This window comes from Ranitomeya variabilis, chromosome 6 (assembly GCF_051348905.1).
Source record: "Ranitomeya variabilis isolate aRanVar5 chromosome 6, aRanVar5.hap1, whole genome shotgun sequence".
NCBI lineage: Eukaryota > Metazoa > Chordata > Amphibia > Anura > Dendrobatidae > Ranitomeya > Ranitomeya variabilis.
In genome coordinates this window covers 149,138,220-149,166,046 of record NC_135237.1, presented here as the reverse complement: position 1 = coordinate 149,166,046, position 27,827 = coordinate 149,138,220, and the positions used below count along the sequence as shown (strand labels likewise).

General features: G+C 44.3%; 1 protein-coding gene across 2 annotated transcripts in view; it reads left to right on the top strand.

The window, feature by feature from the left end:
* Positions 1–238: 238 nt before the first annotated feature.
* Positions 239–27,827, top strand: part of LOC143782038 (CUB domain-containing protein 1-like) — a 111,731-nt gene continuing 84,142 nt past the window's right edge. Inside the window, exon 1 of one of the 2 annotated variants that reach the window (XM_077269109.1) lies at positions 239–1,002. In XM_077269109.1, the coding sequence (XP_077125224.1) occupies positions 954–1,002 (49 nt within the window). In that variant the 5' untranslated portion in view covers positions 239–953. The remainder of the gene's footprint in view (positions 1,003–27,827) is intronic. The other variant, XM_077269110.1, reaches the window with a different exon arrangement.

Genomic DNA, 27,827 nt, shown 5'->3' with positions numbered 1-27,827 from the left:
GTATTTTACATCAGTATTTGGAAGCTAAAACCAGGAGTGGGTGATAAATGCAGAAGTTGTGCATATGTTTCTATTATACTTTTCCTCTAATTGTTCCACTCCTGGTTTTGGCTTACAAATACTGATGTAAAATAGTGACCGAATATTACTAGTGTGACGGCAACCTAAATGTGTGAACATGGCTGTTTGTGATCCATGCACACATCAGTTTTAAAACAAATCAATGTCTCCAGTCTGTGAGACTCCGAACCTGGATCCTCCATTTTTCTTGGAAGGTAACACTCACACAGATGTGAGAAGTTAATTCAGTCCGACAGAAACAGACGTAATCTGAGCAGCACAATTGAATAACATTGGTCCAAGTGCTGCCATTTTTTTTCCACGGTCTGCACTCCGATCGAAAATATGGTTGTGTGGCTCAGAATAGCAAAAAAAAGCAGAAACCGCTAACCAATATCCTGCTGTGTGAACGAGGCTTTAGTGAAAGTGGACTGCTTGTGTGGATTAGATGGATTATATAACACAAATCTGTGTTATTTGCTCTGGACACGACGTATAATCCGTGAGAAGTCAATGCCTCAGCTATAAATCCCATATGCTCAAACTGTGGCGGTGACCTGCGGCAGCATTCACTTTACACAGCAGATGTCTGTAACCAGCTTTTACCTGCAAACACCTTGAAGGTAATAAGGAAGCAGTTGGAGGACACGCCTTGTGTACCTGGGAGTGTACAGGTTTAGGTTTCATATGCATTTCCTGTAAGCTGTGGGAGCTAAGGCCAAGGAAGACAACACTTCACAGTCTGAAATGTGAAGTCTCCCCAAAGCACTGAAAATGTGTTTCTGAAATGAGAATCATCTCAGGATATTGACAGACTTGCAGCAACCAGTGTACGTGGAGCTGGAGGACTCGCAGAGGACTGTTGTGGAGGCCTGGACTATAGAGACTGGACAATGCTGCTCCTAGGATGGACTCTAGCCCTCCTGCTTCCATCTCTTACAGGTAAGGGTCCACGTGACGATGATTCTTCTTCTTTCCTTGATATTTTTTTCCCTAAAACTAACTGTGACAAATGATGTCATCAGCCGGTGTCACGCTCGCTGCAGAAATACATTCAGAGCGACAAAAGTTAGTCATTATGGAAGCAAAATATTCAGCCATTTTCCTATGGAAATCATTACTATTTCCTTTATTTCTGCTCATTCTAGCGTCAGTTTTTCTCATATTAGTTATATTTGTGTTTTTCACCATCAAAACTATTAGCTATTATAGTCTACGGGGCCGTTCACACGTCTCTGTATTTTCATAGACTGAGTGGTCCGTACAAAGTCATGACGGTATGACTGCTTTATGGGAATCCTAGATAAAACTCACCAATGCAAGTCTATGGGTCCATGAAAAAAAATCAGACAGTACTTGGATGCCGTCCATGTGCTGTTTGTTTTTCACTGATTGCACAAGCTTCTCATAATAAACTGTCTCCATTGTTAAATTTATTTTTTTTAATCAGAGAAAAACTAATGAAAGTCTGATCAAGCCCTGATGGAAAAACACAGTTTTTTGTGTAAAAGAAAAATCACTGATGTCTGAATGAGCCCTAATTTTTGCTGTTAAAGCACCACTCTAGAGTTACCGGTAATTGTTTTTATGTAACTGCTGGAGTAGTAATATTAATGTAAGTTGGTTGCCCCTAGTATTATACTCACCAGCCACCGTCGTCTTCTGTTATCTGCGTCACTCCGAGGTCACTTGTCAATGTAAGGGCTCATACTCCTCTGCGTTAAAAAAATAGACGAGTGCAATTCTATAAAAAAAAAAAAAAAATCGGAATGCACTTGGACTAATGTTCGTCAATGCTTCAGTGCTCATCTGCAATTGTTTTTCTCAGCTCGGATAGGACCGAACAAAATCTTGCCGCATGCTGCGAGTGGCTGCTTATATTGGACAAGATTTGCCAATGCAAGTCAATGCGTGTGAGGAAAAAATAGCATGAGAAACAGACCATGTGTGTGCCATCCAATTTTTATGCACCAATCTCCTAGATAACCTGACATTTCGTTAGCTGAGTACAGTAAATTCACAGCGTGACCCATCAGAATAGATAGGAAGATGTCACTGACATATATAATAAGTGCAGTGCGCACGTAATTTAATGTTCATGTATTTCGCTAATAAATTAAAGGAAAAAAATGGCGTGGGGTCCCTCTACTTTTTCTTAATCAGCTGAGTGACAGCAGACAGTTGGGAGCTGATGTTTATAGTCTGGTAAGGGGGTAATACACATGGAGTTTCCCAGGCTATCAATATCAGCTCACAGCTGTGTACTTAGCCTTTACTGGTCATTAAAATAGTTTATTCACCCCCCCCCCTCGAAAAAAATGTTGTGGGGTCCCCATATAATTAATAACCAGCAAATGCTAGGCAGACAGCTGCGGGCTGATATTAATAGGCCAGGAGGACTAAGAACATCAGCTCTCAACTGCCCCAGAAATGGTGCATCCATAAGATGCACCACATCTGGCGCTTAGCTTCTCTTCCCACTTGCCCCGGTGTGGTGGCAAGTGGGGTAATAGGGTTGTGGTTGATGTCAGCAATTTTATGGCCATTGACATCATGCCCAAGGGTTAGTAATTGAGAGGTGTCTATAAGATGCCCCCATTACTAACCACATAGATCTATTGTAAAAAATACACAGCCGCAATAAAGTCCTTTAATTAAAAGAAAGACACAGACTCCTTTATTTTAAACAAACACTCCCCGTCCCCCTTTTTCCCATTTATTACTGTAAAAATAATAAACCACCATACTTCTCACCTGTCCCCTGAGAATCCTTATGCGATGCTGTTACACAAAGAACCCAAACTCTGCTACATCTGGGTGGTTTGTTGAGCGGTGGCATGATGCAAGCTAGACAGAACACATTGAGACAGTAGTGTGATTACACTCCTGCAGTGTGTAGCGCTGATATGAGAAAGGTCAACGGCGTTCAAGGCTGACAAACCCCGAGTAAGTTCCAGAGAAATTGCCAGAGTGGGCTGAGCCGGGATAGGACCACCTGTCAAATTTATTTTAATTTGCATCACAAAATTTGCGTAACTTATGCCAGAAATGTATGCCAGCCCGTGGTGGGAGTAACATTTATGATGGATTCAAGCACCAACTGTAAGCTGCACCAAAACTTATTAAGATGAGTGCACCTTGTAATTAATTTGACACATCTTTGTCTAGCATACCTTTTGAAAGTGACAGTCCTAATGAATTGGGACCTTAGTTTTGCAAAATGACTAAAGCCTCATTTTAGATGTCTATGTACTTTCTCTTACGCAAAAAATAAACCGATTTTCAGCAGTATGTCAGCGCTCTGTTTTCCTTCGTTCAGTACTTTATAGGAAATCCATGTGCACAAATGACATGCAATGCTGTTTTCAATACACTTTTTACATGTTTCTGAATGTCGTTTTGCAGCGCCCCAGGGTCCTGGTCATTGCAGTAATGTCATTCTTCCACCAGGGGGAGTGATGTTACCTCTGAAGGCAATAAAGGAGATCTTCTTACCAGGTATAACAAACCACACAACACACTTCACACTCCAGCCCACCAGGGGGAGCTATGCTCCTATTTATTAGGGCACTCTTCACAATTAGGTAAAACTGGTGGTCTGGATAGGAAGATAGGCAGAAGCTGACTGGGCTACACCCAGACAGCACCTGTCAGGCAGCCAGAGGGGAAGGAGGAACATCTAAGAGCTGCAGACAGAGAGGTCCCTGACAGGGGTGGGATCCTGTCAGAGGCCTAGACAGAAGGCCACGGAGCTGCACCTGCCCCACGTGCGGCAGCATCCTAAGAAAGAGACAAGAACAGTGAATTGTATTGTAGCGGGTGAGAAACCAAGTCATAGCGAAAGGAGAGGAAACCAGAAGGAGTTCTGCCCTGCAAAAGGCTGCCTCCTTTCTGAGGCGCAGGATCCGGTAGCTGGTACACCGAGGGAGTAATCGTCTCCAAGCCTTGCTCCAGAGACCGGCAGGACAGGTAATTCCACGTTACCTGCCCGACCCATAGCCAGGAGGCATGGTGGCAACTTGTGGGGGCTGGGGCGTGCTAGAGTCCCTGTAAAAAGCCTCAGGCCACCAGTCATATGGGTTTGTCCAATCCTTACCATCAGGGGGACAGAGAGAAAAACATAACATCTAGAACACCAACATCAGTTGTGAGGACCTTACCGAGACACTCAGCAGGGAAGTACTACAACATCCAGGCGCTAGAGGAAGGCTACTGATTTCCACCTGGATAAGGGGACTCTGGATTTGCCTTCAGACCGGCCGGACTCTGCCTACCCTGTGGTCCGTACCCTGGACTGTGGATGCTGAAGCCATCAGTAAAAAGGTAAAGAGACTGCAACCTTGTGTCCTCCGTTCTTCACTGCGCCTCGCACCATCCACCATCTACACTCTGGGAAGCCCTGGGGATACACTTCACCTGTGGGAAGGTATACCATCTAGCTGCCATTACATCACCCCAGCGGACCCCTAAGCAGCGTCGGTCTCCCTGACCGAATATCACAGGTGGCGTCAGGAATATTTCCCCTTTAACAGACCTTTCCCCCATTTTACACGGACGTCCCTACGGCCACGGACTGGGTCAGCCACCGTGACATACCCCTTGAGAACCGAAGGACCCGGTACCGAATACCCCACAGCCCTTGGGGCACTCCAATTCCAGACAAAACCAATAAGTCTGCAGTCACTCTGTGTGACTGCAGACGTATGAATCCCCCCAGCACATGCACTGTGCTCTTTGGGAATTCACCAGTTTCAGAATTGGTTGCGGCCTTGGTGCATACACTTGTATTGATCAAGGTCGTGTCGCGACCATTGACTCGGACAGCCAGTGGGTGTGTAAGACTAGAAGGCACAGCCTCTCTCCATATAAGTGTATGCAGCTAGGCTGCTCTCGCTTTCTGGGGGTATGTATAACTCATACATGCTCTCAATTCCTGGGTCTGAAACCGGGAAATCTCTGCAGTGTACAGTGCGAATTTGTACAATGTACCTTATTGACTGATATATACCACTCCAGCGATTTATGTACATTGCATATACCACAGATGCCTCGTGTTGAGTACAGTTCAATATTCCATCTTATATGGTTTAAATGTATGTACATATATTGTTTATATTAATCTATATATTCCTTTTCACAGACCTAATGGTACTGTATTCATTAGTATATACGATGTGCCGCTACTATGTAACTTTACTTCCCAGGTTATATTATTACGTGGTTATATACTTTATAGATTACGTGATGTTAATCATGTTATATAGAATATCTATATTGTTGGGGTACATCCATATACTATACTTTATTTTCAGGATGCTGTGTCTGGCATTGCCAGGACGTATCATGTAAGGTACAGTGTGACACATGATGCACATGCCCCCTGCTCTAGTTACCATTATGTCTGGTGGCACTATGATCTAATGTGCAGATTTTCCCCATAGACTTACATTAGATGTGGAAAATCCACAGGTAAAAAATGCACACACATTTTTAGCTCATCTCCAGGCGAAAACGCATCAAAAAACGCATTTAATCTGCACCTAATTATATCAATAATGTTTCGCAAAACCAAATATCAAGAAATATCAAAAACAAAGTGGCTTTATTTAACCTCTTTACCCCCCAAGACAGTTTACATGTTAATGACCAGGCCAACAGGCCAATTTGTACAATTCTGACCAATGTCACTTTGAGATAATAACTCCGTAACACTTCAACGGATCCCACTGATTCTGACAGTTTTTTTTGTGTCATATTGTACTTCATGATGGTGGTAAAATTTCTTCGAAATAACTTGGAATGTGGAAGAAAAGATGAACATTTAACTTTTTGTCACAGAAATTGTACTTTAGACCCAAATTGTTGTTGTTTTTTTTCACAAGGGTAATAGGAAAAAATGGACAGTGAAATTTGTTGTGCAATTTATAGTGAGCATATTTATACCCCATATGTGGGGGAAAACCACTGTTTGGGCGCATGGCAGGGCTCAGAAGTGAAGGAGCGCCATTTGACTTCTTGAATGTAAAATTTGCTGGAATAATTAGCGGACTGTCACGTTTGGCGAGATGTTCCTAAACAGTGGAAACCGCCCACAATTGACACCATTTTGGAAAATAGACCCCTCAAGAATTGTACAGTACAGACCAAAAGTTTGGACACACCTTCTCATTTAAAGATTGTACAATTTTCATAGTCATGAAAATACAGAAAATTCACACTGAAGGCATCAAAACTATGAATTAACACATGTGGAATTATATACTTAACAAAAAAGTGTGAAACTGAAATTATGTCTTATATTCTAGGTTGTTCAAAGTAGCCACCTTTTTGTTTTGATGACTGCATTGCACACTCTTGGCATTCTCTTGATGAGCTTCAAGCGGTAGTCACCGGGATTGGTTTTCACTTCACAGGTGTGCCCTGTCAGGTTTAATAAGTGGGATTTTTTGCCTTATAAATGGGGTTGGGACCATCAGTTGTGTTGTGCCGAAGTCTGGTGGATGCACAGCTGATAGTCCTACTGAATAGACTGTTAGCTGCTTTTTTCTTGCCAAATACAAATGCTAAGTAAAGAAAAACGAGTGGCCATCATTACTTTAAGAAATGAAGGTCAGTCAGTCCGAAAAATTGGGAAAACTTTGAAAGTGTCGCCAAGTGCAGTGGAAAAAACCATCAAGCGCTACAAAGAAACTGGCTCACATGAGGACCGCCCCAGGAAAGGAAGACCAAGAGTCACCTCTGCTTCTGAGGATAAGTTTATCCGAGTCACCAGCCTCAGAAATCGCAGGTTAACAGCAGCTCAGATTAGAGACCAGGTCAATGCCACACAGAGTTCTAGCAGCAGACACATCTCTACAACAACTGTTAAGAGGAGACTTTGTGCAGCAGGCCTCCATGGTAAAATAGCTGCTAGGAAACCACTGCTAAGGACAGGCAACAAGCAGAAGAGACTTGTTTGGGCTAAAGAACACAAGGATTGGACATTAGACCAGTGGAAATCTGTGCTTTGGTCTGATGAGTCCAAATTTGAGATCTTTGGTTCCAACCACCGTGTCTTTGTGCGACGCCGAAAAGGTGAACGGATGGATTGTACATGCCTGGTTCCCACGGTGAAACATGGAGGAGAAGGAGGAGGTGTGATGGTGTGGGGGTGCTTTGCTGTTGACACTGTTGGGGATTTATTCAAATTTGAAGGCATACTGAACCAGCTTGGCTACCACAGCATCTAGCAGCGGCATGCTATTCCATCCGGTTTGCGTTTATTTGGACCAAAGCAAAAGGTGGCTACTTTGAAGAACCTGGAATATAAGACATACTTTCAGTTGTTCACACTTTTTTGTTAAGTATATAATTCCACATGTGTTAATTCATAGTTTTGATGCCTTCAGTGTGAATGTACAATTTTCATAGTCATGAAAATACAGAAAAATCTTTAAATGAGAAGGTGTCCAAACTTCTGGTCTGTACTGTATATAGATGTGTGGAGGGCACCTTGAACCCCCAAGTGCTTCAGGGTATGTGCACACGTCCGGAATGCATGCAGAATTTTCCTGACATAAACCTGAGATTTTCCGCAGGAATTCTGCATGCGTTTTTTTCGCGTTTTTTTTTCCGCGGATTTGGCGCATTTTATGCAGATTTTTTGCGGTTTTTCCCTGACACTCCAAAACAATGGGAAATCCACAAAAAGAATGAACATGATGCTTCTTTTCCCGCAATGTGTTTTTTTTGCGGAAAAAAACGCATCATGTGCACAAAAATTGCGGAATGCATTCTAAATGATAGGATGCATATCTAAGCATTTTTTATGCGTTTTTATCACGAACGCGAAAAAAACACGAAAATTCCTGATCGTGTGCACATACCCTCACAGACGTTTATAACATAGACATAAAAATAAAAATAAAAAATTCCCACACAAATTTTTTTTTTTTATTTTCTCAAGGATAGCAGGAGAAAATGGACCCCAAAATATGTTGTGCAATTTCTCCTGAGTATGCCAATACCCCATATGTGGTCATAAACTACTTTTGAGGCACAGTGCAAAGCTCAGAATGGACGAAGCACGATAATGGATTTCACATTTTGCTGGAAAGGTTTGAGCGTGCTATGTCACATTGGCAGAGCCCCTGAGGTGCCAGAACAGCAGAACCCCCCCTTATAAGAGACCCCATTTTGCAAACTACACCTCTGAATTAATTCACCTACAGGGGTGCTGTGATCATATTGACACTAAAGGTAGGTCACAGAAATTTATGCCAAAAATATAATTTTTTTTTTACCACCAAAATTTTGTTTTAGCCCCGGCTTTAAACTTTCACACTGTGAAATGGGTAAAAATGGCACCAAAATTCTTCCCACAATTTCTGCAGAATGTAGAAATACCCCATATGTGGCTGTACAGTACTGCTTAGCCATACGGCGAGGGAGGGACATGGCGCTATTTGCCAATAGCACTCCATCTCTCCTAAGTCTCGCCATATGGCTAACCTGTACTGTTAGACAGGAGGCATTAGGAGAAATGATACCCCTTTTGGGAATTTATCTACAGGTGTAGTAATGATTTTGACTCCATGGGTGTATTCCAGGAACGAGCAGCAAAGGATGCTGCTGAGTGAAAATTGCAATCTGCCGTTGTAGTGACCAGTACATTGTACTGCCCATACATTGTGCCCAGCCCCTGCACCCATAGATTAGGAAGGCTCTCATAGCTATAGAAATGCCAAACATGTGGACACTAACTGGGGCTTAGGCACACTGGAGCTCAGAAGGGAGGGGGGCATTTGGATTTGGGAGCACAGAATTTGCTGAATTTCTTTTGGGGGGTGAGGGCCATTTTGCTTTTCCAGAGACTCTTTGCTACCAGTAACGTGGAAGGCTCTGTGCACGCAAAATCACCAGGACTTCTTCATACAACCAAGATCGTTAAGTACCAGGCAACCCGAACGTATGGATACGTCTAAGGTCGTAAAGGGGTTTAACCATGAGACACCAAAAAGAGAAAAAACGCAGTGTTAAATATGCAATAAAAAATACAGATGAAAAAAACGCACAAATGCTATGAAAAAATGCAAGTAACAGAATTATCAAAAACGCACAAAAAATTACCATGGGAATGTAGCCTAACTGTCCAATCAATAGATGATTGCTAGAACTCCCACCAATCCCGAGAATAGGGCTCCAAATTGCCCGATTTCAGTGAAGTGATGCCCACACGTGCATCTCCTATTGGATTCCCACACCTATCTTTAGAATAGGGCACTCACCACTGGAAATGGAGAGGTGACAATCATGCTCGGTTATTTTCAGAACTTCTTCAATAGTAGTGAATAGATAGAGCCACACATAGCCATAAGGTGGGGGCCCTATTCTCAATACAGGTGCGGGCCCCAGAGGGGGCATTGTTATCTGTCATACATTAGTGACATCCTGTTGGTATACCATAAATGTCAAAGATGGGATTACCCCTTTAGCAACTGTGGTGGGGTTCAGCTCATACGAGTGTCTTCTCTGAAGCTGTAAAGATGTCTGATCGCATAAGCCATTTCTGTAGGTACAGTAGTACAGCCCCACCCAAGGTGATTCACAGTTTGGCACAAGAGTGCATCTTTTGTGTGTAGGCAAGATAAACTAATGGGTAAATTTACCCAGTGGTGGGAAAATAGCTGATATGTTAATTGTGCACTGGCTATTTATTTGCTGGTTTGTGTACTTACTGTTGAGGCACATTTAGGAGCCAATAATGAAGAATGCTCGTTTACTGATCAGCTTATGTAAACATACCAGCAACCAACCGATGAATGAATAAAAGGCTCTCATTAGGCGAGTGATTGGCTTGTTAATGCCAGTAGTAAAGGGGTTACTTTGTGCTTTTTGGCTATAGGGTTAGGAACTCACCAGCAGGTAGTTGCTAACTGCCTGCCTGTTCTGCCCTGCAATGATCTTTGCCAGCTCAGAGCGTTCACACAGTGCTCCTGCCAGCGATTCTCCTGTTTACACTGATGTCACTAACAGGAAATCCCAGCATGTATTGCTGCTGCAAGACATGCAGCTGTGGCGATTCAAGCTTTTTTTTTTTCTAGCTCGCGGAAAATACTCGATTACAACACGAGCATGCTCAGATAACACCTTGTACATAGAATTCTGATTGGTAAATCTAAACTGTCCATTAAACCTCCATCGACTTGTATCTATCAAATGGCCAAGGCTGCCTTTTTAAATGTGCCCTAAGAGCCCATTTGCGTATTATGCAACTGTAATTTTTTTCTCTTTTACAATCAAAATGTTGCCAACATGTTGGTTATTTTTTTTCATATTTCTGCTTTTCTGTATACTTGTCTTAAATCTGTAGGGTGGTTATAAAAAAAAAAATAAAAATGAGAAAATAGATATTTGCAGATTATTTCAAAAGATCTGTAGGGGTACCATTTTTAGCCTATTGAGGTAAATAGCTTTTTATTTTGGGGAAAATCCCTTTAGTGCAACTTATTCCCTAATCAAGAATTGTCCGGTAATCAATGAGCATGTGCATTTCCATTCAAAATGGATTGCAGAATCCTGTTCTCGGGATCGTTGGGGGTCTCAGTAGTCAGACCTCCAGAAATCAGCAAGTTTTGCCCTATCCCAATGTCATGGATTAGAGATAACTTGTCATTTTGGTAATCCCTGTATAACATGATTTACTTGTGTGTATTTCTTTTCTTTACATCTGTTTTTTTTAATCTTTTTAAGTTTTATACTGGTTTTCAAAAATCATAAGCCAGCAATCATCTACTATCCAAATATGACTTTAAATAGCGTTCTCACAACACTATAAATTATTTAGGCATCCATATACCTTCTCAAGATTGCTCTCACACAATTTTCATCCATGTTTGTCAAACTTTGAGGAAAATCTTGTGGGATACAGGGGAATTTTACTGCTTTGGCAGGATAGCCTCAAAATGACAGTCCTACCTCAGCCATCAAGGTACACACACCTGCCTTTTCCAAACAGTAAGAAAAGACCATACACATGACGGCAGTATTGTAGAGGCTTCCCCCTTTTAGACCACCCCACCATTTCACAACGCCGCCCCACTCCCATGGACCTCCACCCCCAAATGAACACTAACACCTTTCTTTGGATAAATTGACCACATCTGTCTTTTTTTTTTTTTTATGTAAACATTATGCAGCGCCCCCACTGCCGCAGGGCCGAGGGGTACCCGGTACCGGGCCCCTGAGTCTCTGCTCTGGGGTTGTCACGGTGGCTAGGCCCGGTCCGTGACCCTGCTGAGGGGCGCACAATGAAAGGTGGTGGTATAGTGCTGATGTTATGGTGCGGTGTAGTGCCGGTCGCGGTCAATAACGAGGACACCAGGTTGCAGTCTCTTTACCTCTTTACTGAAGGCTTCTGAGTCCTCAATCTGGAATACGGTTAACAGGGCTGCGCAAGTCCGGCCGGTCCGATGGCACCTCCAGAGTTCCCTTTGCAGGTGGAAATCTGTGCCTACCTTCCTGCGCTTGTGTTGTGGTCCTCCCCTGCTGTGCTTACGGGATAGTCCCCACAACTGTTGTGTCTGTCTCTCGTGTTCCCTCACAACTCGATTCTGATGTTCTCCCTCTACGTCCCCCTGATCTTACGGTTAGGACGCACCCTTATGACATGGAGGCTCGGAGCTCTTCCGGGACTCCAGCGTCGCCCCACTCCTGTCGTTACCCCCTGTGTCTTCCTGGGTCTGGGTGAGACAGCCCGCCTGTAACTGACTGTCCTGCCGTAGGTTTGAAGTTTGGCTTGGAGCTCTATACTTCCTCGGCGTTCCGGCCACCGGTTATGCGCCTCAATAGGATGTTGCCTCGTCTTACAGCACGACTCCTACTGGTGTTCTCCTTGTTGCGTTGATCTCGTTTCTCACTCAGCACAATAAACCTCGCTTCTTGTCCTTTCCTGGGATACCGCCGCTTTATCGTGCAGGCGCGGTCCCGTAATGTTCTCTCTGGTTGCTAGGCCTCTGTCAGGATCCCACCCCTGACAGGGACCTCTCTGAATCTTCCCCCACAACACCCTCTGCCACAAGGTGTTGCCTGGTTCCAACCCAGTCAGCTTTCTCTCTAACTTCCTGCCTAACCCCCAGTTTTACCAGATTGTGAGGAGTGGCCTAATAAATAGAACCCTTAGCTCCCCCTGGAGGCCAGACTGTGAAATGTATTGGTGTCTGTGATACCTGGTCAGATGAACAACTTCAGTGCCATCAGACGTACCATAGCCCCCCTTAGCGGCGGAGCCACTGTACTGCAATGACCAGGACTCTGGGGCGCTGCAATTACAATAAATTACTTTTTGTAAGAAGGTTCTTGGAGCTCAAAACCAGAAAATAATAATTAACCATCCAGCATTACCTCCAGCCGCCACCACAAGTTCGGGGGAACGTTTTTTACCGGAAAATCTTTTTCCATAACACCAACTCACAGGGACCCCACCCTGTAGAGTCCCCAAATCTGCCAGGCATTTAATAAAAATCCAAACATCAAGGGGAGGTTACCATCCACCCGCTGTACAACCCCCACCATAATTTTGCCACCAACTCCAAGAACCCCTTCTTCTCCACTCGCCGAAATGACCCAAAGACTTCATCATTTCAACATTTTGATATTTTACCTTACTTGAACCCCTAAATTCAAGGGCGGGATTGCGGGACCTTTTACTCTTGGTGCCTTGTGATTGCTAGCCCCCACCCCTTTTCAGACAGATAAACCCTGCTCAACTGTAAACACCCCCCACTACTGACCAACCATTCTAAATTTTTGACCTTGCAGCGCCCACGTTTCTACCCATATTATTTTTAAAACTCTGCTTGCCCTACAAACCAAAACATGGGTTATTCCGCCCATGGCTTTGCTGTGGGCTATGTTTTTCCTGTATATAGATCTTGCATATAGGTAATTAAAACTATCATATAAAAAGAGGAATGATGATAACCAAGGCTGGTATCACCACTCGGAGCACCCGGGCAAGTGCCAGGGCCCTGGATGAACAGTGGGGACTAGTCTGCGTCAGACACAGCACACTGAGGTCTATAAGTTGGGGGAGCCCAGTGCCCCCTCAAATTCCCAACTCTCCTCGTTCGCCGCAGCTCCAGTGTCTTCAGCGATGCCGTTTTGTGACTCTGTGACGTCTCAGGGCAGAGGGTATGTATGGAGCATCATGTGTCCACAATTGTACTGTATGGAGCATTATATAGGGCCCCAGTTATACTGTATGGAGCATTATATGGGGCCATTATACTGTATGGAGCAATATATGGGGCTCCAATAATACTGTATGGAGCAATATATGGGGCTCCAATAATACTGTATGGAACAATATATGGGGCCCATAACACTGTATGGAGCAATATATGGGGCCCATAACTGTATGGCGCAACATATGGGGACCATTATAGACTGTATGGAGCAATATATAGGGACCATTATAGACTGTATGGAGCACTATACTGTCCGGTCTAAAATAAGTCTGCAGTCACTGTGTGCTGTGCTCTGCAAGAATTCGCCAGTTTCTGAGCGATTGTAGAATTTACAATGGATATCACTCATGTAATGTAAGAAATAAGTGAAATCTTTGGCATTGTACTATACCTATATTTCTTATCTGTGCATCAAGAATTGTGGTATGTGTTAAAGGGGCCCACTGAGACTCTTTCGCCCCAGGCCCACAAAAACCTGGAGCCAGCCCTGATGAGAACAAAGGAGAGAAAAGAATGAATAAAAGGAGAGGGGGAGGGGAGAGAAGAGTTAAGACAGAGAAAAAAGAAATTTAGACCTACATAGGATGGAGATCCAAAATGGGGATTGCAGGATAACTGTGGTTATTGATTTTTTTTTTTTTTTTTGCAAACAAAAAACTTGTGTATATGTGAAGAAAGGAAGGTCTCCCGGTGGAGCCACTTGTTAGCAGTAGTGGGCCTCTCATTTGACTCTGTGCTATTATTGTTTATATCCTGTGGGTTGAGGATGTCTCAGCAAACCATTCTTCTAAAATGGAGGGGTCTGCTGACCTCCAGTGTCGGGGAATTATTGTTTTCACAGCTTGAAGGAGATGTTGTCGGAGGGATTTTTTAATGTACTGATTTGGATATGGGAAACATACTATAGTAGTGTCTCTGGAGTGAAGGAGACTAAGGGTACTGTCACACAGTGGCACTTTGGTCGCTACGATGGTACGATCCGTGACGTTCCAGCGATATCCATACGATATCGCTGTGTCTGACACGCAGCAGCGATCAGGGACCCTGCTGAGAATCGTACGTCGTAGCAGATCGTTTGGAACTTTCTTTCGTGGCTGGATCTCCCGCTGTCATCGCTGGATCGTTGTGTGTGACAGCGATCCAGCGATGCGTTCGCTTGTAACCAGGGTAAACATCGGGTTACTAAGCGCAGGGCCGCGCTTAGTTACCCGATGTTTACCGTGGTTACCAGCGTAAAAGTAAAAAAAACCAAACAGTACATACTTACATTCCGGTGTCTGTCCCCCGGCGTTCTGCTTCTCTGCACTGTGAGCGCCGGCCGGCCGGAAAGCGAGCACAGCGGTGACGTCACCGCTGTGCTTTCCGGCTGGCGCAGACACAGTGCAGAGAAGCAGAACGCCGGGGGACAGACACCGGAATGTAAGTATGTACTGTTTTTTGTTTTTTTTACTTTTACGCTGGTAACCAGGGTAAACATCGGGTTACTAAGCACGGCCCTGCGCTTAGTAACCCGATGTTTACCCTGGTTACCCGGGGCCTTCGGCATCGTTGGTCGCTGGAGAGCTGACTGTGTGACAGCTCCCCAGCGACCACACAACCACTTACCAACGATCACGGCCAGGTCGTATCGCTGGTCGTGATCGTTGGTAAATCGTTATGTGAGACGGTACCCTAACACACCAGTAACCTCTTTATCCACTTTTTCCCAAAATGCTCCAAGAATTAGACAAGACCACCAGATGTGTATCATTGTTCCTTCCTCTATTCCACACCACCAGCAAAGGTTGGAAATTCCCAGATACCATCGATATCAGGCCAAAGGGAACAGATACCACCTAGAGACAATTTTAAAGCTGGTCTCCTGAGATTTGGTTGCGATTAACAGATTTTTTTTTTTTGGACAAAAAAAAATCATTTATCCCACTGTTCTCGTGCAAAAGTTGGAGTTCAGTTTCCCAAGCCCCACAAAAAGGAGTAGTGAGTTTCAGACCTGGTTCCAGTAGAAGTTTGTAGATATTTCAAATGGCATGTGGAAAGCTTGAACTAGCAACTCACCTTAAAAAAAAATTGATAGAGGTTGAGAATGATAGTCGTCCGTTGAGGGATGAGTGAAAATATTGGAGTTGAACATATTCAAAGTTATTATGGGTCAACCAAGTCCAATCTCCAAGAATGGAAAGAAGAGGCAAGAGCTTGCCTCCTGTGGCTATCTGGTGCATACAAAGAGGTTTTTCTTAGTGCTACTCAGAAAGGAATGCAGAGAGGAACCTGGGAAGAAATCTGAAATCTGGGATGTTTATCAATTGCAGGGGTCCTAGCGGATCCACTAGAATGCCCTTTAGGCTAAGTTCACACGTTGCAGAATTGCCGCGGAAATTTCCGTGGCAATTCTGCGCCTCCTGCCGCGGGTATATCGCATGCAGAATTAGCATGCATATACCCGCAGAAAACTAGCGTTTTGCAAGCATAATTAGCTTGCAGAATGCTAGAGTTTTCCAAGTGATCTGTAGCATCGCTTGGAAAACTGATTGACAGGTTGGACACTTGTCAAACATAGTGTTTGACAAGTGTGACCAACTTTTTACTATAGATGCTGCTTATGCCGCATCTATAGTAAAAGATCGAATGTTTAAAAATAATAAAAATTAAAAAACATGGTTATACTCACCTGCAGACCTCAGCGGCGTCCGTTCCTATAGATGTTGTGCGGTGAAGGGCCTGTGATGACGTCACGGTTTGTGATTGGTCGCGAGACCGCACGTGACCAATCACAAGACCGTGACATCATCGCAGGTCCTTCACCGCCCAGCAGCTATAGGAACCGAAGCGGCAGCGTGCAGCGGAGAGGCCGGAAGACTGCGGGGGACATCGAAGGTGAGTATATCGCTATTTTTTATTTTAATTCTTTTATTTTTTTACCAATTATATGGTGCCCCGTGTGTGGAGGAGAGTCTCCTCTACTCCACCCTGGGTACCAACCGCACATGATCTGCTTACTTCCCGCATGGTGTGCACAGCCCCGTGCGGGAAGTAAGCAGATCAATGCACTCCTATGGGTGCAGAATCGCCGCGATTCCGCAATTTTAATGAACATGCTGCGTTTTTTTCTGGAATGCGATTCCGCTCAGGAAAAAAATGCAGCATGTGCACAAAAATGCGGAATGCATTCTGTTACATAGGATGCTTAATGGTAGCGTTTTTTTCACGGTTTTATGGCGTTTTTATAGCGAAAAACCGCGAAAAAAAACGCGAAAAATATGCTACGTGTGCACACAGCCTTACAGACAGCTAATGAATCATTTTCAGTGTATGTTTGATAGTATATGATAAGAAAACATTATTCTGTGAAATAGCTGACTAAGTCCAGGGCATAGTAGTAACCGACAATGGACCCATAATTTTGAGGATTGACCATGAAATAAAACTAATATCCTTGCGTGCACAATTGTGTAAACCTACTCCTCCTCCAGTTTTGGGGGGAATCAGAATATTATTTTCCCTTCACCATGACAGCACTGTACGTGAGAGATGACATCCTGCCCCAGGAACAGGAAACCTGCAGCAGAGCTAAAAGAAGGGGGCGGCACCTCTCTCCTCAGTTTGGTTTCCTGTTCCTGCAGGTGAGGAAGTTCTACTCTCTGAACCCAAGAGAACACCCAGAGGGAGTGGATGCACTTCTGTACCGATGGAACTTTCGTCTAGCATATGCGTTTCCCCGATACCATTAATCTCGACAGTCATCAAGAAAATCCGGGAAGACAAGGCACGAGTAATCCTTGTCACTCCCTTTTGGCCAAAAAGGGCATGGTTCACATGGCTCAGATGCATGTCTATCTGGGACCCATGGATCCTTCCGGATACTCCGAGCCTCCTACACCAGGGACCAGTACAACACCCTCAAGTACAGAGGCTCCATCTCACCGCCTGGAACTTGAGAGGGGGCTCCTACTAGCAAAGGGTCTTCCGACATTATAGGCTAGACGGGTCTGTCAAACCTTTCTTTTGGGAGGAAAGTATTATCTGCTGTTGTCCCACCTTATGTGTCTTTCTATTTCTTCCTCTCACGTACAGTGCTGTCATGGTGAAGGGAAAAAGATAATTACTTACCGGTAATTTGATTTTCCAGAACCATGACAGCACCGCATTAATTCCTGCCCTATCTTCGTGATGGTTGTGTGATGCACAAAAAAAAGAGGGAATATACATATATAGAAACAAATAATTGACTATACAAAATGAATGTAACATACGTGTGTGTACTAACAAGGCGGTCATATTCCATACTCTGAAACAAACTGAGGAGAGAGGTGCCGCCCCCTTCTTTTATCTCTGCTGCAGGTTTCCTGTTCCTGGGGGCAGATGCCATCTCTCACATTCGGTGCTGTCATGGTTCTGGAAAATTAAATTACCGGTAAGTAATTATCATTTTTCTGCATCTTGGATATCTTGCCAACCACATAAATTGCCCAAGGTTGCTTTGAATTTTGGTCCAAAAAGAGGAAGTTGTGTACTGTGTGGTCGGACTGTCATTTTTGAGGATCTTGATCCTGCCAAACCAGAAAACATTCCCACTATTCCAGTAAACCAGATCATTCTCAAGTTTGGACAAAAATAGATGAAAATTGAATGAGAGCAATCTTGAGAGGATAGAAGGTATATGGGTGCCTAAATAATTTCTATCTTTGTTAGAGCGTTAGTTAAAGGGACTCTGTCACCTGAATTTGGAGGGAACAATCTTCAGCCATAGGGGCGGGGTTTTCGGGTGTTTGATTCACCCTTTCCTTACCCGCTGGCTGCATGCTGGCTGCAATATTGTATTGAAGTTCATTCTCTGTCCTCCGTAGTACATGCCTGCACAAGGCAATATTGCGCTGAAGATTGTTCCCTCCAAATTCAGGTGACAGAGTCCCTTTAAAGGCGTAGTTGGATTTTAAAGTATTTGCTTAAGTGCTGAGGGAGTGAGATATTGAGTGCTTCGGACTTGTCCTTATTAATTTTTGAAATTAGACCATTTTCCAAAACATGTAAACTCGTGTCATAGAGGATGGTAGGGAGATGTGTGGGTTTGAGAGAGAAATTATTTTCTTGCCCAGCCACTTTAATTCCCCTTATTTCCGGATTGATGCATATGGTCTGTAGGAGGTGTTCCATAGTTAATAAATCTAGAAGGGGAGACAATGGACAGCCCTGACGAGTCCCATTGCTGATAGAGAAGGGATCCTGGCTGAGGGGGAGTGGTAAAGGGCGAGTATTCTTGATGCAAAACTTTGGACCCAGCCCAATATGACAAATGATTGACAGAATTTCAATCTCAAAATGCCTTTTTGGTATCTATTGACCGTGTCATGAGAGGAGTCTTATGGTTATGTGCATGATTAATGATGTCGATGACAGAGGTGTGTGTGTGTGTGTGTGTGTGTGTGCACTTTGACGCATATCCCTCGGAGGTAGACCCTTGCATTGAGCAGATGGAGACATCATGGAAGGATTTCTGAATTGTTTTCCTCAAACTGGGAAGTCGGACAACATAGTGGACCAGCTAGGGAAGCTCAGTTTTGGCAAGTCAAGCCGATTCATAAAAGTTGGCAGGTCATCCGGGGATTGCAGGACAAATTAATTTGGACCTTTCTTGACCATCAGAGAGAAAGGAAAGTCCAAACAAAAAGGAATTCCTCTCTTCTACAGTAGATCCAGCAGAGGTTTGAGTGCAGATTGTTCCAACAAGGTATACATTTAATTTTAGAAAGTTGTATATATTTATATATATATTAAACAGAATTTAATTTAACAGGAAGAAGCCTTTTAAATTGCATCTATTTATTAACTTTATCCATCACAGATCAGCAGTGCCAAACCTGTACCTTGAATTGCCCAACAATCTGATTGTACTAATAATAAGGCGGTTCTTGGACAATGCAGTTTCTAGATTAATTCCATGTATCGTAATCTTCTTTCAGCACATTTCCAGTAATGTGAGTGTGTGGGAACGGTGATCCTGGCATAAAGAAAAATTTCTTAAGACATGCATACTGCACTTTAAGTGAAAATTTGTCTTATCTGAATGTTTTGTGTTTTTAGGACTTTCATACTTACCAGACCAATAAATTAACGTAAGCCAATTCACAGCAACTTAATACTCTATAGCATCCCTTGGTCTCTGTTCCAACTATTGTATAAAAAATAACCATAATAAGAAACAAGAGAGCTAGTGTGAGATTTTGTTCCTCATGGATGTGGGTAAAATGACTGCTTTGTTCCAGGGCACCACGTTATTTACCCCATCCCCCCCCCCCCTCATATTAGCCTCTCCTACTACATTAACCCTTTGTGCACCTCATCCACCTTCTCACTTGTCATGTCAGCCTCCCTTTTATGGCAGGGCCCAGTATGGCCTCACTGAACTACCAAGTGCAAAAGTGAGACATAGCACAACTCGAGGGCTTTTGTCCAACCTTATACCTTTGTGTACAGATATACTGTATAATTGCTTTGCAGTCCTGGGTTCACATCCTACCAAGGACAACATCTGCAAGGAGTTTGTATGTTCTCTCCGTGTTTGCGTGGGTTTCCTCTGGGTTCTCTGGTTTCTTCCCATGCTCCAAAGACCTATTGATAGGGAATCTAGATTGTGAGCCCTGATGGCGACAGCAATTGTGATGTCTGTAAAGTGCTATGCAATATGATGGCGTTATACAAGTAAGAATAATAAAAATAATAAAGGATCATCATGGAAATGTGCATCAGGCAACTATCAATGCAAATATTTGGAAACCTTTTATAAAAACTGCCCGATAGACTCTTTGTTGCCCATAACAACCAATCACTGCTCCACTTAAATTTTACAGTAGCACAGACAGTTGAGCAGCGCTCAAGTTAGTTGCTGTGGACAGGTGTGTATGTGTAAGGAGGTTGCTTTCCCTGCTCCTTACCCGGGACCACTTAGTCGGACAGCTGAGTTGGGGGGAGGACTTTCTGCCCTGGACAGAGGGGACCATGTGACTGCTGGGGGCAGAGAGGAAGAGAGAGGGGTGTGGTCAGAAAAGAGCGGGAGAGCAGAGCACGTGAGACGAGGGGACAGCGCGCCAGAGAGAAAGCAGGCTGCAGTGCCGCGCTCCCCGAGAGAGAGTACTCCCCGTGAGGGCACTGAGGCAGAGATACCAGCCATAGTGAAGGCTGGATGTGAGAGTGTAGACTTGGAAGCCTCCGTAATCGGAGAAGACGCAGCCCCTGACAGTGACCTGAGCGCCCAGCCCCGGTGACCGCAGTGACAAGCCAGGACCCCTGAGTGAGCAGTTTACTTAATTTTACTCACAGTGTGTGTGTAGCATTGCTACTGCAAAGAGACTGTCTGGCTAATATACAGAGACTCCTGCAGCAGAGTGGCTGTGTTACTTCCTGCTTCCAGCTTCACTGGGAGAAAAGACTGCAAAGACTTAACCCCGGAGTCTCCAGTTCCCAGGAGACAGAGGAGAGACTTCAGGATCTCAAGGGCTGCTAGTGACTGTACCCATATTGGAATAAGGACCCTCCAGTCAGGACCTCCCTGGACTGATAAGTTACAAGAACACTCGTTAACCATTTCAATTCCGCTTAACTGTTTACTGTTTGCTTTATCTCTATTAACCCCCTGTTTACTCCCTGCGAGAAGAATCTTACTCCTGTTAATACATTTCCCTCAACAGTTGGTCTGTCTGTTCCGTGGTGACATACTCAACCCTGTACCCTATTACATATGCTTTTTTTATATAGACAGCTTCATAAATCTCCCTTGGAGTCTTGATCTGAAGTTACATCTTGTATTGTAGTCCATTCTCATCCATACACAACATGCATTTTAGATTGTGGGAGTTTGTAAAGTAATCCACCTACATTTTGTTGCTGGACATACACCCAGGCCGGACAGGTGGGCAAAAGCGGGCCCGCTGACTCCTATTTCAGCTGGATGTGTGTACTCTAAGTGTAAGTTCACACAGGGTGTTTTTGCTTCGTTTTTTTTCTCAGCAAAACCTGATTATCTTGGCAGGAAAAAAGCTGCGCCAAAAAACGCAGGTTTAGGTGTGTTTTTGGTGCGTTTTTTTACATGCATTCTTTTTTTCTTTGTGCATGCCAATAAAGTTGAGTGCACACAGAGGGGAAAAAAAACAACTTCCTGTAGATAAAATGAATGAATAGATACATTACCTGGGGTATCCTCTTCCCCGGCATTTTCCCACAGTGCAGAGGTAACTTCAGATCCCATTCATTCCCCAGTAGCTTACAGCCAGGAGCGGTCCCATTAACAGCACTCCTGTTTGTAAGCTTTATCTCCCCCAGATACTGCGTGGGAGACTCCTTATATTGGACTATGAGGGATCAGGGTCCAGGGAGTATACTTTTGCTTTTTTGTTTTATTTTTATTACAGAAGATCAAGGGCTTCGCTTTGGAATGGCAGAACAATAAAAATATGGTCAAAACTGTGTGATGTTTTATTTCATTAAAAGACTTTGTTCTGCATGTGTGTGTGTTTATTTACCCCCTTAATTACTATAGGATTAGTAATGTAGAGGTGTCTTATTGACGCCTCTCCATTACTAAGCCGACTTAATGTCACCTTACAATAGCAAGGTGATATTAACTCCTTATTACCCCGCTTGCCACCACTACAGGGCAAGTGGGAAGAGCCAGGCAAAGCGTCAGAATTGGCAAATCTAATAGATGTGCCTTTTCTGGGCAGCTGCGGGCTGCTATTTTTAGGCTGGGGGGCCTACTCAATCGCCCCTCACCAGCCTGAGAATACCAGCCCACCAGCTGTGAGCTGGTTAGCAAGACTTGTTGTCAAAAATGGGGGCGACCCCACGCCGTTTTCTTAACATTATTTAAATTAAAAAAAAAAAAACGCGTGAGGACCACTCTATTCTTGATAACTAGTCTTGCAGAACCTCACAGCTAGTGGTTGCAGCCCCCAGCTGTGAGTTTTGTCTGGCTGGTTATCAAAATTGGGAGGGAAATCCACAACGCTTTTTTTTTAAATTATTTATTTATAGGGCAGGAGCTGTAGATGAAAACTCCCATCTGCCATTCCTGCTCACTGTAATTAGTGGCTCTAGGTGTCAGATGACACCTGTCACATGTAGTCCCATCAGCTGACACCAGTGATCGGAGGTGAGTTTATACTTCTGACAGCGGGGAGCCTCAGCTCTCTGACCGGCAGGGAGGATTTCCCTGCCGATCAGAAGTGGTGTTTGCGGTGCTGTCATGCATATGACAGCCTGTCAAACATTAACGTCGGACCCCCCATTCAAGTGAATGGGGGGTCCGCTGCTGGATGACAGGCTGCATGAACGCATCATGCAGCCTGCCATCTAGATGTAGCAGATCCGAGTGTGACGTCACATCCGGCTCTCCTTGATTTTATTCTGCAGCAAATACGCTGCAAGAAAAGTCAACCTAATGTATTTGCAACGTTTTTTCACCATCTATTCATGTCAATGGGTGAAAAACACTGAAAGAAGTGACATGCCCTACGTAAAAAAGAAAAAAAAAAACGCTGCAAAGCACAAAATACTGATCACACAAAAGCCCAATGTGTGTGCATGAGATTTAGGAAATCTCATAGGCTTTGCTGGTACTGTAAAAAGCAGCAGAAAATTTAGCATAAAAAATGCAGCAAAAGCACGCTGTGTGAACTTACCCGAACGCTCATTCAGCTGAAAGGTATTGTGGCGTGGAGACCTGCTCCGTGCACCGCAATTCATGCCGCCAGCCAATCTGAGGCCAGCAGCTGACTTTGGCTTGACAGACACAGGCTGCACATGGCATCATGTGAGGCTGTGGCAGTCACGCCAAAGTCAGCTGCCAGCCTTTACAACAACTTTTTTAAATAAAAGTGTTGGAAAATAACGAGGGGTATAATAGGACGAGGCCCAAGATGGGGGATAATATTGCAGGATGGGGGGATGATAATGCAGGATGGGGGGATATTATTGCAGGATTGGGGACATAATAGATGGGGGACATTATTGCAGAAAGGTGGCATTACTACAGGAAGGGACCCATGATGGGGTTACAATATTACTGGAAGGGACCCAAATAATATCAAACAGGTATATGGCATACTGTGATAGACATCCCATAGTATACACAGGATAATATGCATGCTGGTATAATATCTGATGTCTGTAACACAATATGTGTTACAGCCATGTATTCTCCCATATACTGTATGTGCTTACACTATGTGCACAGACATCCCATGGTCTATGCAGGATAATAGGTTGCTGGTATATCTGATGTCTGTAGTCACAGTATATCATATACATGCACATATTCTCATATTATCTTACTAATATTATTTGCACTCCTTCATCTCCTTTTAATTGTGCCCTTTGGAATCCACGCTCTGTATGTAACAAGCTTCCTTTCGTACACAATTACTTTCTGAAAAACTCTTAATCTGTTGGCCCTCACGAAAACCTGGATTCAGGATTCCGACAATGTCTCTCCTGCTGCTATTTCCCATGGTGGCTTACAATTCTCACATTCCCCGAGATCCACAAACAGACATGGTGGTGGAGTCCGCATACTGCTGTCCCCACAATGCACTTTCCAGGTCATCCCCCCAGCTCCATCACTCTCATTCCCTTCTTTTGAGGTCTACACCATCAGGCTCTTTCGTCCCCTCTCCCTCAGAGTAGCGGTTATATACCAGCCCCCAGGCTCACCCACCCACTTCCTAGGACCATTTCTCTGCCTGGCTGCCGCACTTCGTCCTCAGAACTCCCAACCCTTATCCGGGGAGACTTCAACATCCCCATAAACAGCCCCACTTCTACATCTGCATCCTAGCTTCTATCACTAACCACTTCCCTAGGCCTCTCACAGCTCTCAACCTCTGAAACACACAAAGACAGTAACACCCTTGTCCTGGTCTTTGTCCGGCTCTGTTCAGTCTCCTACCTAGATAACTCACCGCTTCCCCTCTCTGACCACAACATTCTCTCCTTCACACTCTCACAATTCCTCGCCCACCCCAGCACCCTCCAACCTACCACACATTTAGAAATCTACATGCTATCAACCCTCACACACTTTCAGACTCCCTACACTCATCATTGTCCCCATCATTGTCCCCAATCTCCTCTTTTTCCTGTCCTGATCTGGCTGTACATCACTACAATGACACTCTTAGAAGCACCCTGGACCAAGTAGCGCCCCTCGCCCTCAGAACCTCCAAGCACAGAGTAAAACAGACCTGGCTCACAACGCAAACCCGATTTCTCTAGCGATGCTCTAGGAGTGCTGAACGCTTATGGAGGAAAACTCGCACACCAGAAGACTTCATACCCTTCAAATTTCTGTTAAGAACCTATAACTCTGCCCTTCATCTCGCCAAACAGACCTACTTCACCACTCTGATCCTCCTCACTATCCAACAATCCCAAGAAACTTTTTGACACCTATCACTCCCTCCTCAGGCCAAAACCACAAGCCCCTATCGCAGACATTTTGTGTTGATGACCTGGCCTCCCACTTTATAGAGACAATAGATAAGATCCGTCAGGAAATCCGTTCCCAGACACCAAGCGCAGCGACTCCCATCCCTCCCTGCATTCCCCTGTCTCACTCTCCACATTCGATCCCATCACAGAAGAAGTCTCCAGGCTCCTCTCTTCTTCTCGTCTGACTACATGCACTACCGGCCTCATTCCCTCACATCTCCTCCAGTCTCTCTCTCCAGTCATCACAACTCGCCTAACTGCAATCTTTAATCTCTCCCTCTCCTCTGGCATTTTCCCCTCCTCTGTCAAACACTCTATCATTACTCCATTACTAAAGAAACCTGCCCTCGTCCCATCCTGCACAAACAACTACAGACCAGTCTCCAATCTCTCCTTCATCTCTAAACTCTTGGATCGCCTGATCTACTCCCGCCTTACCCGTTTACCTCTCCACTCATTCCCTCCTAGACCCTTCAGTCTGGTTTCCGCCCCCTACATTCAACAGAAATGGCACTCATCAAGGTGACCAATGACCACCTGACAGCAAAATGTAACGGTGACCACACTCTGCTCATTCTTCTCGACCTTTCTGCAGCTTTCGACACTGTTGACCACCATCTCCTCCTACTCTCTAGGCTCCAGTCACTAGGCATTAAGGACACTGCTCTCTCCTGGTTCTCCTCCTATTTTTCTGACCGCTCCTTCAGTGTTCTGTTCTCTGGCTCCACTTCATCTCCTCTTCCTCTCACTGTCGGGGTGCCTGAGGGCTCAGTCCTTGGCCCCCTTCTCTTCTCCCCCTACACGGCCCCAATTGGATAGACCATCAGCAGATTTGGCTTTCAGTACCATCTTTATGCTGATGACACACAACTATACACATCATCCCCTGACCTTACTCCCGCTGTACTACAGAAAGCCATTGACTCTGTCCGCAGTCTCCGACATCATGTCCGCTCTCTATCTGAAACTCAACCTCTCCAAAACTGAACAACTTCTGCTCCCGCCATATACTAACCTCCCTGAATCTGACATTTCGCTCTCTGTGGGTTTCACCATAATAACACCCTGGCAGCAGGCAGACTGTCTGGGTGTTACGTTTGACACCAATCTCTCCTTCACTTCCCATATACAACCTCTTGCCCGCTCATGCCGCTTACACCTAAAGAACATCTCTAGAATCCGTCCTTTTCTCACCATGGAAACAACAAAAACACTCACTGTCGCCTTGATCCACTCCCACCTGGACTACTGCAATGCTCTACTAATTGGCCTCCCTCTTACTCGACTTTCCCCTCTCCAGTCTATCCTTAATGCAGCAGCCAGGGTCATCCATCTGGCTAATCGTTACTCGGACGTGTCCGCTCTTTGCCAGTCGTTACACTGGCTGCCTATTCATTACAGGATACAATTCAAAGTACTTGTTCTCACACACAAAGCTCTCCACAGTGCGGCACCCCCTTACATCTCCTCCCTCATTTCTGTCTATCGGCCTAACCGACCACTGTGCTCTGCAAACGACTTTCAACTTACCTCTGCACTAATCCGTACCTCCCACTCCCGACTCCAAGACTTCTCCCGTGCTGCGCCAATCCTCTGGAATGCTCTACCCCAAGATATTAGGACCATCCACAATTTGTATAGTTTTAGGCGCTCCCTCAAAACACATTTGTTCAGAGCGGCCTATCACGTTCTCTAATCAAAGTAATTTTATGTTTGTGTAGCCCATTCACTATCTACATCTACCCCCCACCCCCTGAAGATGGCTGGACCATCATTGTAAATACATCATTGTAAATACACACCTGTACTTTGTATCGCCCCACCTCATTGTAGATTGTAAGCTCTCACGAGCAGGGTCGTCTTATTTTGCTTTAATTATTGTATTGCTAACGTTGTTACTTATGATTGTTGTGTTTGAAACTGTTAAGCTGTAAAACGCTGCGGAGTATGTTGGCGCTATATAAATAAAGATTATTATTATTATTATTATTATTATTATTATTATTATTATTTATACTGAATGTGCTATACTATGTGCACAGACATCATATGCTCGTATATACAGGATAATGTCACTGATACATCACATACCAGTCATGTATTATCCTGTATCTATACTTCTAAATGTAAACAGGTCTGCTACAAAGGAAAACTATAACTGTATGTCACTTACAGTGGGTACGAAAAGTATTCATACCCCTTTAAATATTTCACTCTGTTTCATTGCAGCCGTTTGGTAAACTCAAAGGTTTTTTTCTCATTAATGTACACACTGCACCCCATCTTGATTGAAAAAAAACCCAAACCCAAAACAAATGTAATTTTTGCAAATTTTAAAAAAAAGAAAAACTGAAATATCACATGGTCATAAGTATTCAGACCCTTTGCTCAGTATTGAGTAGAAGCCCCCCTTTGAGCTAGTACAGCCATGAGTCTTCTTGGGAATGATGCAACAAGTTTTTCACACCTGTATTTGGGGATCCTCTCCAGTTCCGTCAGGTTGGATGGTGAATGTTGGTGGACAGCCATTTTCAGGTCTCTCCTGAGATGCTCAATAGGGTTTAGGTCAGGGCTCTGGCTGGGCCAGTCAAGAATGGTCAGAGAGTTGTTCTGAAGCCACTCCTTTGTTATTGTAGCTGTGTGCTTAGGGTCATTGTCTTTTTGGAAGGTGAACCTTCGGCCAAGTCTGAGGTCCAAAGCACTCTTGAAGAGGTTTTCATCCAGGATATCTCTGTACTTGGCCGCATTCATGTTTCCTTCAATGACAACCAGTCGTCCTGTCCCTGCAGCTGAAAAACACCCCCATAACATGATGCTGCCACCACCATGTTTCACTGTTGGGACTGTATTGGGCAGGTTATGAGCAGTTATAGACCACACAAAGAGTCCCACATAACAAATTGGGCACGTCAAATAATGTTACAAACCAATTTTCCATACCACTCCATAGGAGGTGGAAATATGAAGAGATCCCACAAAAAATTAAAAATTAACTTTTACTATATTATTACATAAAAACAAAAATAAAAAAGCAAATATACTGTTAATGGACACCGAACAGTT